This window comes from Gracilinanus agilis, chromosome 3 (assembly GCF_016433145.1).
Source record: "Gracilinanus agilis isolate LMUSP501 chromosome 3, AgileGrace, whole genome shotgun sequence".
Taxonomy (NCBI): Eukaryota; Metazoa; Chordata; class Mammalia; order Didelphimorphia; family Didelphidae; genus Gracilinanus; species Gracilinanus agilis.
In genome coordinates, this window is record NC_058132.1 from 505,053,446 (window position 1) to 505,067,569 (window position 14,124).

The 14,124-nt window shown below is 42.3% G+C and overlaps 1 protein-coding gene across 3 annotated transcripts in view; it reads left to right on the plus strand.

Moving 5' to 3' along the window:
* The first annotated feature begins 9,625 nt into the window (after positions 1-9,625).
* Positions 9,626-14,124, plus strand: part of GRTP1 (growth hormone regulated TBC protein 1) — an 83,227-nt gene continuing 78,728 nt past the window's right edge. Inside the window, exons 1-2 of one of the 3 annotated variants that reach the window (XR_006505828.1) lie at positions 9,626-10,143; positions 11,729-11,880. Coding sequence is in view for 2 of the 3 variants with exons in the window: in XM_044670507.1 (XP_044526442.1) it covers positions 10,052-10,143; positions 11,729-11,880 (244 nt within the window). In the remaining variant the exon portion in view is untranslated. The remainder of the gene's footprint in view (positions 10,144-11,728; positions 11,881-14,124) is intronic. The other 2 variants (XM_044670507.1, XM_044670506.1) reach the window with 2 other exon arrangements.

The following is a 14,124-nucleotide window of genomic DNA, read 5'->3' on the forward strand; positions in this document are numbered from 1 at the left end:
TGTAATTTCATTATGGGTAAAAAAAAACAAAAACTAAAGGAATAGATAGTAAAAGGAAACAGGTAGGAAGGAAATTCTTATGATATATAAATCCCTAAACTAATAAATCTTACTAAAACTGCCTAGTCAAACCTGATCTGCGAGGATCGTCTTCTTCCTCAAAAAGATTTGAGGCTAACCTCTCTTCCTAATTTATCTAAAACTCCCAAATACTTATCTAACTCTCCTATCCTAAATTATAACTTATAAATGAGAGAAATAAATTAGGTTTCTCTTCCTTGCTGTCTAGATGAAAAATACAGCTTAGAATCTCCACCTCACACCTAGCAGATTGGCTAAAATGAAAGAAGGTGAGAGTAATGAATGCTGGAGGGGATGTGGCAAAACTGGGACATTAATGCATTGCTGGTGGAGTTGTGAACTGATCCAACCATTCTGGCTGGCAATTTGGAACTATGCTCAAAGGGCTATAAAAGAATGCCTGCCCTTCGATCCAGCCATACCATTGTTGGGTTTGTACCCCAAAGAGATCATAGATAAACAGACTTGTACGAAAATATTTATAGCTGCGCTTTTTATGGTGGCAAAAAACTGGAAAATGAGGGTATGCCTTTCAATTGGGGAATGGCTGAACAAATTGTGGTATATGCTGGTGATGGAATACTATTGTGCTCAAAGGAATAATAAACTGGAGGAATTCCATGTGAACTGGAAAGACCTCCAGGAATTGATGCAGAGTGAAAGGAGCAGAGCCAGAAGAACATTGTACACAGAGACCAATACACTGTGTTAAAATAGAATGTAATGGACTTCTGTACTAGCCGCAATGCAATGGCCCAGGACAATTCTGAGGGATTTATGGAAAACAACGCTACCCACTTTCAGAGGAAGAACTATCAGAGGAAGAACTACAGTAGTGGAAACAGAAGAAAAAACGACTGTTTGAACACATGGGTTGAGGCGGACATGATTGGGGACGTAGACTCGAAACTACCACACCAATGCAACTATCAACAATTTGGAAATAAGTCTTGATTAATGACACATGTTAAAACCAGTGGAAATACATATCAGCCATGGGGGAGGAGGGGAAAGTGTCAGGGGGGGTGAAGGGGAAAGTAAGAGCATGAATTATGTAACCATGTTAACTTTTCAAAAAATAAATATTAATAAATGTTTTTAAAAAAAGAAAGAAAAAAAAAAAAAAAGAAATCTCCACAGCCTTTCTCCTTTTGCACAGCACTCCTACTGGGCTTGCACTGGTATTGTACCCAACAATTTCCTTCACTTGTTCAGCCTGATAGATGAATTTTAGATGTGAAAAATTGAGATTTTTTTTCCAATCTCACCGAGCAGCTCTTAGGACCTCCTTTCAGAACAGAATTAACCCCAAGAGTCAGTCCACTGGATTAACTGCCTCTCAAAGCACCTTGGGAAAATTCTCTTTTACCCATAATTCATCTCTGAGATTCTATTCAGATTTAATGATCCAGGACAATTCTGAGGGACTTTTGAGAAAGAACACTATCCACATTCAGAGAAAGAACTGTGGGAGCAGAAACACAGAAGAAAAACAACTGCTTGAACACATGGGTTGATGGGGATATGATTGGGGATGTAGACTCTAAATGAGCACCCCAGTGCAACTATCAATAATATGGAAATAGGTCTTAATCAATGATACATGTGGAATTGTGTGTCAGCTATGAGAAGGGGGGGATTTGAGGAGAGGGAAAGAACATGAATCATGTAACCATGGAAAAATATTCTAAAAAAGAAATAATGCCATAGAACCAAAAAAGAAAGAAACCCAATTTATAATTCTCTCTTATATATCTTATCAATACTATTTAACTCTATTTCCTAATAAACTCTTAATTAACAAATAATTCTCTACACAAGTGAAAGGATGATGGGATTGTTCTGGATTGCAAAGGCAATGTGTTTAAAACACCTCTGCACCCAGCTGTGTGACCCTGGGCAAGTCACTTGACCCCCATTGCCTAGCCCTTACCACTCTTCTGCCTTGGAGCCAATACACAGTATAGACTCCAAGATGGAAGGTAAGGGTTTAAAAAACAAAACAAAAAAAAAACACCTCTGCTGATTTGCTAAAAAAATGTAAAAGGGACTGACATAGTCACTTTTTTTTATTATATTAGCTTGGCCTACCCAGAAGCAATTAATATTTTTCCACTTTCTTAGATCTGACTTTGTATGAAAAGTATCTTGTAATTGTGTTCATATAATTCCTGTGCTTATCTTGGCAAGTATATTCCCAGGTATTGTCTACAGTGATTTTAAATGGAATTTCTCTTTCTATCTCTTGCCACTGGACATTTTGGGTAATATGTAGACATTTTTATGTGGGTTTATTTTATATTCTGCAACTCTGCTAAAGTTATTAATTATTTTAAGTAGGTTTTGGGTTTTTTTGGTGATTCTCTGGATTCTTTAAGTAGACCATCATATCATCTGCAAAGAGTGATAGTTTAGATTCCTCATCGTCTACTTTAATTTCTTAAATTTCTTTTCCTTCACTTATTGGCATATTCATCATTGGCAGCGTCATGACTGGCTAAGCGGATTCTGTGTATAGGAGGGGCTGGGATCTTGCTTCTGGGAGATTCATTATGATGTGTACAGAAGTGCCCTGGATAGACAGCGGAACACTTATAGACATTTGGTAACTGGTTCCAATCAAGTGACCAAGTAGTGGATAGGAGGTCTTTTGATTGGCCACACAGACACAGCTAGGCAATTGAGTTTAAGTGACTTGCCCAGAGTCACAGAGCTAGGAATTGTCTGAGGCCAAATTTGAACCCAAGACCTCCCCTCTCCAGGCCTGACTCTCTATTCATTGTGCAACCTAACTGTCCCTGATTGATTGATTTTTAAAAAATGAATGAGATAAACTAGGTAATCCCTAAAGTCTCTTACAACTTTAATCTAACTGAGATTCTATGACAACCCTATAAGTTAAGACCACAGATATCATTACTCCCTTGTTACTAGTGAAGAAATTAAGGTTTAAAGTGATTAAAGTGATTTGCCAGAGGTCACATGCTATTTTTTCTTAACCCTTACCTTTTGTCTTAGAATCAATACTATGTATTGGTTCCAAGTAAGAAGAGTGGTAAGGGCTAGGCAATGGGGGTTAAGTGATTTGCCCAGGAAGTATCTGAGGTCAAATTTGAACCAAGGACCTCCTGTCTCTAGGCCTGGCTTTCAATCCACTGAGCCACCCAGCTACCCCTGTTACTAGTTTCTAATAATTTTTAAAAGAGAAAATAATCCTTTAACCAGTTTTAATATTAATAATAAATATTATTTAATATCAACACCAATATTTTAACATTATTAATAGCAAAATGTAATATCCTTAATAAAATATTTTAATATTATTAATAGCTAGATTAGTATTATTATTAACATTTCAATATTATTAGTCTTGGTATTTTAATATTATTAATATTATTGGTGTTAATATTCAATGTGCATCAATGTTCTTAATGTTCAGAGGTCAAAATGTTTCATAGGAAATTCAAATGTTTAAATAAAATCTCCATTATCTACTTCTAAACCTATTCTGAAGTCACACAGTTTGGGTCTTAGGAGAACTGTTAAACTAAGACAGGGCAACTAAGTGGCTCAGTGGATAGAGTTGTTAAGATTAAAATTCTCTGAAGACTGTATCTTAATTTATAATTATTTATTAAATAATAAAAAGAGGTCCAGAGAAAGAAAAGGCATGAGCCACATGTGGCCAGTGTAAGTGTGGAATTGGGATAAATCAAGGATCACTAAACACTCACGTTGGAAGGGAACTAGAAGCAGACCCCATGGAACCCTGAGAAAATTCTGCAAAGGAGGGGCCACAGAGGAGGAGTTTTCTCAACTGTCACTTCTCTCCTGACCAGACTGGGACCCTGGGGGGTTGGTTCTTTGGTTGGGAGGTTTTGATTTGGGGGTGGATCCTGAGTGAACTGGGTTCCTCAGTACTTTTATTAGTGACTATTGGGAGAGCACAAATACCAACAAAGAAGACATTGAACAGCAAGCTGGAGAGTCTGAACTCCTGGGGGAGTGTCCTTGAATGGGGGGGAAGGGGGTTCCTTCCCTGATTCTACTTGAATCCATTGATCTTGTTACTTCCCTTTTATATTAGTTTAGAAATATTTGATAGGAGATTGTAGGGGGAAGAGAGAGTTAGCTACTGTGACCAAGCCACAGAAGAAGTCCAGAGCTGCTCTCTTGGGGGGAAGACATAGTTGTTAGTGAAGTTCATCCTTTCCATCCTTCCTTGATTCCCCTCTACATTTTCCCCTGTACCCTGAATTTAATTTACCATTTAATAAACCCCTGATAGTTTGATACTTAGAGTCTGGAGCAGTTATATTGAGGGAGAAGACCAAAGACCATCTTGAGGGGTAAAGCTACTTGAACTTGGGAGTGGGGGAAGCTTGTCTCAACAGGGCTGGCTCTGAGGGTGGGATCCAACCTATTAGGGTCCCAACTGAACCCCAATACCTTCCTTCAACATCCCCACTATAGCTTTGCCAGTTTGGGAACCTCTTTGAATTCATTCCCTCCTACGTCTTCCCTGGTGTGAGGGTGAGTGATAGCTGATCTGGCCCATTGAAAGCTAACAAGGGGGGGGGGGAGTCTAGATACAACCCCCCCTACCATCAATACTCACCCTCCTATATACCCCTTCCCAAACCTCCTCCAGTGGGCTTTGTCAGCTTCACAGCCAGATCTCAGGTGAGTCGGCACTCTCCTGGGCAACCCAGAGCCTGACCTTGTGTGTAAACACTGGGGCTCACTTGTCCACACTAGCACTATCCTCTTCACCCCCTCCCCAGCCAACTTTACAGCCACACCATGAGCATCCCAGAGCTCTCCTAGCCACCTTCTCTCTCTCCCTGTCTCTCTGTTTCTGTTTCTCTCCTCTCTCTCTCTCTCTCCCCCTCCCTCCCTTTCTGTCTATCTCTGCCTCTCCCTCTGTCCATCTGTCTGTCTGTCTCTCCCTCCTTTTCTCTCTTCCACTCTCTCTCTCCCTTTGTCTCTCTCCTTCCTCCTTTTCTCTCTTTCACTCTCTCCCTCTCTCCGTGTCTGTGTCTATCTCTCTGTCTCTTCCTCTCTTCCCCTTTCTCTGTGTCTGTGTCTGTCTCTGTCTCTCCCTCTCCCTCCTTTCCTCTTCCACTCTCTCCCTCTTATCTTGTTTGTCTGTCTCTCCATCTCCCTCCTTGTTTCTCTTTCACTTTCTCCCTTTCCCTCTCCCTCTCTCTGTGTCTGTCTGTCTGTCTCTGGCTTCAAGGCAAAAACACCTACTTCCTTTCCCTAGGCCCATTTATGCTGCTGGTGAGTCCCTTTTCTGAACCCCTCTGATGAGGCAGACTCCAACCTCAATCCGGATGAGAGGTAGGTCTTCTGGATGCCAGGAGTCGCCATCCGGATGTTGGAGCAGATACATAGCCTCAGTACCACATCTCCCAGCATGGTAGAGAGGACTCCACCCAACCCTCAGAGAGATCAAGTTCAGAAGTTCAGAAGTAAGATCCTTTGCTTTAAAATCCAAAGTTATCTGGACAGACTTGTGCTGTTTTCACATAGTATGGGGCCTGGTAAAAGGAAGATCCATCTTCCTGAGTTCAAATCTGGCCTTAGACATTTAATAGGTGTGTGACCTTGGTCAAGTTACTTAACCCTGTTTGCCTTAGTTTCCTCATCTATAAAATGAACTGGAAAAAGAAATGGCAAACCAATCTAGTATCTTTGCTAAGAAAACCCAGAATGGGGTCACGGAGAGTTGGATGTGACCAAAAAAACAACTCAACATAAACGAAGAAACTTACACAATGAAAGAAGACACAGTTGCTCAATTGAACCTAAAGTCTTCAAGCTTTTTATGATACACACCCAGCAAAGGAAGAGTGAATGCATGAGTGGCACCCAGGAGCTGTTGCTATGGTAAAATAGGTGCTGACCTTTTTAGTATTCTTCAAAGTTTGTTAGAATTCAGAAGAGGAAAAATAGTTTCTATAGAATTCTTCAGCTTACAAACTGGTTGTCTTCTAAAAGTTTGCTTGGAGCTTAGTGTATTTTCCCACAAAAACAAATTCTTCATGATAATTGGGTTCCTGGGCCACTTCAACATAGTGTTTTAAACAATATTTCACTTTTTTATAGTACTTTGTTATGGCAAGGGTATTGTACCCCCAAAACTACAGAAGTGTTTCAGGAAACTATAAACTGGGAAATTCCTTTGCTCCCTTCTATCCTTGTGACTCCTAACCCAAAACATCTGATAACTCCGGTAAGACCCAGAGAGGATTATCCTCCTTGGATTGTCCTTTAGATGGACAGAGAGATACACCTCCTTGATATCAAGTTGTATCTCAGACATCCATCTGTCCCCTAAACTATGAGGGTCACCCCCTATGTCTTCAGGCAGACTCAGTCAGATGGCCAACCTCCCTCCCCCCCCAATGCCTGAGTGTTTACCATACTAGTCATGTCTCCACTGTTGTAAAGAGTATAAAATCTCCAGAATTGATGCTGTCTGAAGGACAGCTTTTCCATCCATGCTGTTCATCCCCAAGAAGCAGCTTTCTATCTCGTTATTCCACCTTGCTATCCTCCTGGCCATTCTCAATATTACTTTCCAAATTAATACATTTCTCTTTTTATTTTTTAAGCTAAGTTTCAGAGTCTTGCATTCTTGCAAAAGGTATTCTTCCCGAACCCTCGGGGGTTCACCTCTGCACCCCACAACAGTTAGCTAATGAATATTTATTAAGTACTATGTACCAGACATGCAGAACTCAGCTGGAAATACCAAGAAAAGCAAAAAAACCTGTCCCTGCTCTCAAGAAACTCACAGGCTTGAGGGAAGCTGGGTGGCTAAGTGAATGTAGAGCCAGGCCTAGAGATGGGAGGTCCTGACCCTGGGCAAGGTACTTAACTCCCATTGCCTAGCACTTACCACTCTTCTGCCTCAGAACCAATACACAGAATTGATTCTAAGACAGAAGGTAAGGTTTGAAAAAGAAAAAAGAAATAAAAAAGAAACTCACAGGCTAATGGGGGAGACAACTTGCAAGCAATTTATGTACAAATAAGATATACACAAGGAAAATTGGAGATACATTTTCTAGTACTTTATTATGTACAAAGCACTTCCCTCTCACCTACACTATAAATTGTATTAAGGATCATTTATTAAGCTGCTACTATGTGCCCAGGACTCTACTAGATAGGAAGGCTACAAAGACAGCAAGGAATTTGTATTTTATTGATAGAAACAACATATAGTCTACTAAGTATATACAAGCATTTTTATTCCTATTTTACAGGTGAGAAAATAAAACTTCAGAGTTTAAATAAACTGCTCATATTCACCCACTATGGATTCATACCCAGATTTTTACTCAAAATAAAAATGTCTAATATTTTTGTTTAACATTGATTTTTATGGGGAAAATTCATCCTGAGAGTTCCATCCCGCCATAGGATAAGACTGGAAACCTACCAAAAGGCGTGGGGGGTGTATCTTGGAGATCTGACCCACAAATCATTTTTGTTCTACATATTTGCATTACTAAAGATACTTATTTGGGTCAATCCCTCTACAAAAGACTAGGGAACACAGTCCCTAGGGAAAGGAAGTTGCAAAGGTCATTTGTAAATCCAGACTACGCTAGGAAGATAAAAGCTTAATAACAACAAAAGCTTAATCATTTGCCTTTTTAAGATCTTAAAGCTAAGGCAATTTTATCTGACTATTCCTGAAAGGACTGCAAGAACCTAGGTTTCAGTCTTATGTTATAAAATTATACTATCTGAAAAGAGGGCAGCAAAATTGCAAAGAAGTAACCCAAAGGAGGGGAAAAGAAGAACAAGTCTTCCTAGTTGTCTACATTTTTAGCTCGGAGAGGTGTCTCCTTAGGTCATCTGGGATTAAGCAACAAGGTGGCCTCCTCGGTACCCATACGAGGCAGGGATCAAGAATTTATTTCTTTTAAGAAATCCCATCTGCTAATCTTTTCAGTAACAATTGCTTGTCTATTTTAGCGGCTGTTTCTCTGGCAGCAATTATAATTTTCCAAAGGCTGGCTCTCTGGAAAGTCAGGATTTGATTTAGGGTGTGGAGGCAGGAGGAGTAGGAAGAAGATTATGGCTTTGCCTCCTTTCGTTCAGTTTCTCAGTCTGTTTCAAGCAATTAGCTAAGAACCCCCGGGGGTGTTTTCGTGGCTGCTGCTAGGAAGGAGGAAATGAGGCATACCACTTTTAGGTGGGACCTTCAGTGGAGGGAGGGATACTGGATTAATCAATTTTAGGGTGCTAAAGGGAAGTTGTTGGGCTTGTTTACGCGTCTGAAGGGAGGTTAAAAGAGAGAAAAGAAAAATTAAGAGTAGTGTTGTGTCTTCTGCAGATGTAATTAAAAGCAAAAGTCTAAACTGTGGCTTTCTGATCCGCTTTTATCTTTACTGCTAAGAATGAGAATTCTACTTACTAGGCACTGAGATTTTAAAGAATGGGGGGGGGAGGGTAAAATTTTCTTTCCTTAAAAAGCTTGCTGTACCACGGGTAGATGAACTCCACTGGTGGCCAGGGAATTGTAGGATTCCCCGAGAGCTCCCTTCCTTCGCCTCCCGCACACTAAGGACTTGCTTTTTGCATCCTGCCCTTCCCCTCCCCCCACCGGAGTTGCCAAATGGCCGGTATTTGAGTTGTCCGACTGGATCGCCGAGGTTGGTCATTAGGCGTTTAGATTATGTCCGGGTTTTTTTTTTTCCCCCAAGTTTTGATTTTGGCGACCCTTCCTTCCCCACCTCACTTCCACCTTATTCTTTCTCCCTTGGGTCTCTCTCCCTAGCTTTCCCCCTGACCCGTGGATAGTTCACAACCACACCTTAAATTTTCAAATGCCTGCAGGTCCAAGGAGCACGCTCCCAGCCCGGAACCACTGCAGCTGCTATATCAGAGGAGGAATAGAGGCCCCGACAAGCCTCAGGGCATCGGGAGGCCAGCGGCGCCTCTAAGTGCCCCTTACCCACCCAGCCCTTACAAGCGTTCAGCAGTGATTTTCCTCAGGTCCCCCAGAGCACCGAGGTGGCTCTCGCAACCGTGGACTCCTCTCAGTGGCAGGCCACTCCTAATACAGCTCCTCTGGTAGCTAAGGAGGAGACGGAGGGGTGGGGAGACAAGCTCCGCCCTCGGCGCTTGACTGACAGCCTGGGTCAAAGCAAAGGAAAAAGAGAGACGCGGACGCCGCCGGGGAAGAGAGCTAGATGCCTGTGGGAAGCCGGAGAGAGAGTCGGTTGGGAACGTGCGAAAGGAGATTTGTGCGCTGCGGTCCCTGGGCCCTAGCTTAAGTTTGCCTCGTGAAGTTCTCTGCTGCAGGATCACAGTTTGCCTTAAGTCAGTCGGGGCCAGGTGCAGCCTCGGTACCTCGTCCTGCACCTTTGCGCCTGGCTGCTTTAGGGCCTTTTGGAGAGGGCCAAAGAGCCCGAGGCATAAGGGAGCAGCGAGCTTGTGAATGCGGTCCAGAGCCTTCCCGCCGTCCTGAGTGATGGGCGCACCCCTGGTCCACTGGATTCCCTTCGCCCCGCGACCTCTTCCTTCTCTTGCTTGCTCTATCTCCTCCAGGTGGCTGTCAAGCCAGAAAGGAGACAATTAGCTCCTGGAGTGCGAGGTGATGAACTTTGGACCCTGCACCACTTTCCTTCCACTAGTCTCCCGCTTCCTTATGGGACCAAGCTTCAGCAGGGGCTGCGGAGGCCTCTGCCCTCTGTGAGGACGCTTCCCACTCCGACTGGATTTAGCGCGCTGCGCGGTGCTGCCAAGCCCGGAGCGAGCGAGAGAGCAGAAAACCTCTCCTCCCAAAGAGTCTCCTCTACGGTCCTAGCTGCTGCTTTCCTCTACTCCCAGCCCCGGCGGCCGCGCCCCCAACTCCGGCTCCTTCGCGCCCCCGCCCTGTCCCTGCAGTACTTCAGAACGCGCCGAGAGGCAGCCCCCCACTCTCTCCAGACGGAACCCCAGCGGGATGGAACCCTCGCCGCAGTCTCTGCCGCCTTCTTTAGAAAAGGAGCGCGAGGAGGAGGAGGCATCCCAGGCAGCCAGGGAGCGGATCCCCAGGTATCTGCGGTGGGTGTGGGGCTTCCCCCACTCCGGCCCCTCAGATTGGCCACGGAGAGGGAGGGCACGAACAGCTACCCGGTCCTGACAGGTGGCAGGGTGCGCTGTGGGCTGCTCGGAACACGGAAGAAGGGAGCTGTCCTGGCACAGCGAGCTGACCCTCATTGGGAGGCGTGCGCGCCTTTGGGAGTATTCTTTTCCAAGGCAGATTTTTAGTGAGCCACTCTCCCTCCTCACCGTAGTATGTGTCTGTCTGTGTGTCTGTCTCTGGGTGCGCGCGCGAGTGACTATAGTAAGCCACAAATGCTTGGCAGAGTTGTGATCGTTATATTTATAGCCACTTCATTTGGGATAGTATCCACAAGCCTTCCAGTTGGCAAAAGGGCAATCTCTTTCCAGGAGCCTTAGGAATTCGTTCATAGGACCCACGCGTGCTACTTGTCCCTAGTGGGCTGGAGATCCCCAATGGGACTGGGGCAGCTCAACCCATTCTGGTCACCATGGTCTCTCTTTTGAGAAGCCTGGAGAGAAGCCATCTATTCAAAGCCTCCTCGCAGAGTATTTCACCATTAATGGTTCCTTTCCGGATTGATTATAGCCTTTTGGAGCATGAAAGGGGGTCACTCTTCATTTTCCAGATGAGAAAACCTAAGTCTAGTGTCTTGTCGGAGCTCACATAGCAAGCCAGTCCAAGAGGCAGAATTGGAAGGAATACTATAGATCTGACTCCTTAGTGAAGTTACCATTTATAAAATGTAAGGTTTGCAAATCGCTTTTATGAATATCTCATTTTATCCTCACAACCCCAAGGAAGTAGGTAGTCAATATGATTCCATTTTACAGAAGAGGAAACTGAGCCAGAGAAATGTTAAGTGACTTGCCCAAGGTCACACAGCTAGTGTTTAAGGTCAGGTTTGAAAGCAAAGCTGGATCCTGGTGCTTTTTCCACTATTCCATCTTGTACAGGGGAGACCTCTAGTCTGGTCCCATCTTTGCTACCAAATTCTTATTGCTGCTTTCCTTCTTATTGTTTTTCCTAGGTCAAGAATAGTTAAATAAGTATTGGCATATCTTAACAATCTCTGTCTTTTTTTTTTTTGTCCACATTCCTTGCGAGGACATGTAAAAACAGGGTTAGCTTCAGTTAAATATAAAAAAAGCTTCTGACTTTGTGTCTGACATATTTGAGTTAATGATAAAATCTTTCCTATTAAATAGAAACAGGTGATTCTAAGTTTTGTTTCTTTTTATTCAAAGTATCCAAGCATATGGGCATGTATCCTTCTTAAACTGGTGTATATCATACATCCAAACCTTGTATTAGCTTTTAACTTCCTGCTGTGATAGTACAATTTTGAGCTAAGCTTAATGAAGTTAGCAGCTGTTATCTTTATGTTTAAAATTATTATTAGTCAGTTCCACAAGCATTCATAAAGTATGTTCCAGGCACTTCTGAACTGAAGACAAAAATACTCTCAAGAACCTTTTATAGGGATGGAAGGGAATGTGAAACAACAGATCTATAGAGGAAGAAACACAAAATATTTATAAAATTATTTATAATTGTTTCCTCTTCTAATATCAGAATCGATCCATACGGATTTGAAAGGCCCGAAGACTTTGATTATGCCTCTTATGAAGACTTTTTTTCTACCTATTTGAGGATACTCACTACAAGAGCAATCAAGTGGTCAAAGCTTTTGAAGGGAAAAAATAGTGTCCAGAAAAGTATAAAAGGTAAGTTTTAAATCGATGTACATCAACATTAGTTCATTCATATTCTCATCAAATGCTATTTTAAAAATTGACAAGCTTCGTTGTCTAGCAACTTCAGTGAAGTTGATACGTGCTGAACTTTTTGGCTTAGATATTTTTAGGGCTGTGCTGTTGAACTTAGATACTCTGAGACAACAGTCCAGCCTGAGAACTTAAATTATCCAAGTAGTAAGAGTCAAAGGAGTGGGGGACACACTTTTATCTTTCCCTGAGGAAATTCAGTGGCATCTAATAGCAAAAATAGGAAGAGGAGGTGAGTAGAAATGTTTTTTTCCCAAGTTTTCCAAGCTTCAAAGGTTTAAACTAGATTGAGGCTTTTGAAATGACTTTTGGGCTAGTTGTATCTATTCTTGCTTTCTCCACTGAGGTGGCCATCCTTGTTGTTGGGAAAGCCTGCCAAGAGTTTTGTGCATTTTTGCAGCATTCTTTCCAATCAAAGAAGGGCAGAGAAATAAAGGGGAAAAGAGAACCGAGGATTTAAAATCAATCAAGAAACATCTATTAAAGGACTTCTAGGTGGGTCACTGGGTAGAATACCAGGCTTGAAGTCAGAAGGACTTGGGTTCAAATCTGGTTTCACACACTTTGATGCTGTGTGACAGTTGACTAGTCACTTAATTCCAATTGCCTAGCCCAGTAATGGGCAAACTTTTTAAAGAGGGGGCCAAAGGAAAGGAAATGCTCATCTGTCAATCTGTTTCTAAGGCAACTCTTTTGAAGTTTCATTGTATTCATCAGATTAGGAATAGTGTTGGGCAGCTGGATAGCACATTTCAGGCAGCCACATCTGGCCCACGGGCTGTAGTTTGCCCATCACTGTTCTAGCCCTTACTACTCTTCTGTCTTAGTAGATAGTAGATAGCAGAGAGATAGTATAGATACTTAGTACTGATTCTTTTTTTTTTTTTAAACCCTTACCTTTAGTCTTGGAGTCAATACTGTGTTATTGGCTCCTAGGTGGAAGAGTGGTAAGGGTAGGCAATGGGGGTCAAGTGACTTGCCCAGGGTCACACAGCTGGGAAGTGTCTGAGGTCAGATTTGAACCTAGGACCTCCTGTCTCTAGGGCTGGCTCGCAATCCACTGAGCTACCCAGCTGCCCCCCTTAGTATTGATTCTAAAATGGAAAGTAAGGGTTTTAAAAAAAGAAATCTTCATTATTTTATTATATTTATATATATTTAATTTACCATAATATAATATTGTATATTGTATAATAATGTGGTGTTAAAGTAAATATATATTTAAATAATATATATTAAGAAGGCCTACTCCATGCCAATCATTCAATCACGTCCAAATCTTTGTGACCCTGTAAGGGTTTTTTTTTGGCAAAGATATTGGAGGGTTTGCCTTTCCCTTCTGCAGTGTTAAATGGCTTGCCAAGAGCCATATAACTAGTCAATGTCTGAGGCTCTACTTGAACCCAGGTCTTCCTGACTCCAAATCTGATGCTCCATCCACTGAGCCACCTGGCTGCCTCCAGCTAGGCAGCAGCAACAACCATGTGCCAGGTACCATGTTAAGCTCTGCTACTGAAGAGCATCCATGGTATATAGTACAAGAGCCCTGAACTATCAGAGCATTAGGGTCAGATTTTACCTCCAATGCTTTCGATATAAACAGGTCTATGAGCCCCATTTTTCTCACCTCTGAAATGGGTACACTAATGACCAAAATATCTCTTCCCCTTCCCAAGAGCTGTTGTGAGGATCAAATGAAAATTTGGAACCTCAAAGTAATGAGTTAAATGTCAGCTATTATTATAATCATATGGGAACACTGCCCTCACGGAACCTGATGGCAAAATGTCTTTAATTTACAGTCTTAAAAATTATGAGACATTTATGTAGTAATTTAAAGTTTGCAAAGTAATTTATATATATTATCTCACTTGAACCTCACAGCAACCCTTTGAGGGACATAACGTCAATTTTATTATCTCCATTTTATATATGGAATTATCAAGGTGAGAGAACTTAAATGACTTAAATGACTTTTTCCAAGGACACAAATTAACAAATGTCAAAGACAGGCTTTTCTCACTCTAGGTTCACATGACCTCTAGGTTGCCCTAACTAACTCAAAGTGACCCAGCTAGTAAGAGACAGCTACAGGCCTCCTGATTCTGAAGTCAGTGTCTTTTCCCTTATTGCATCTCATTTCTTCTTGTTTATTTAAAGATGTATATCCCTCTATCTTTTCTC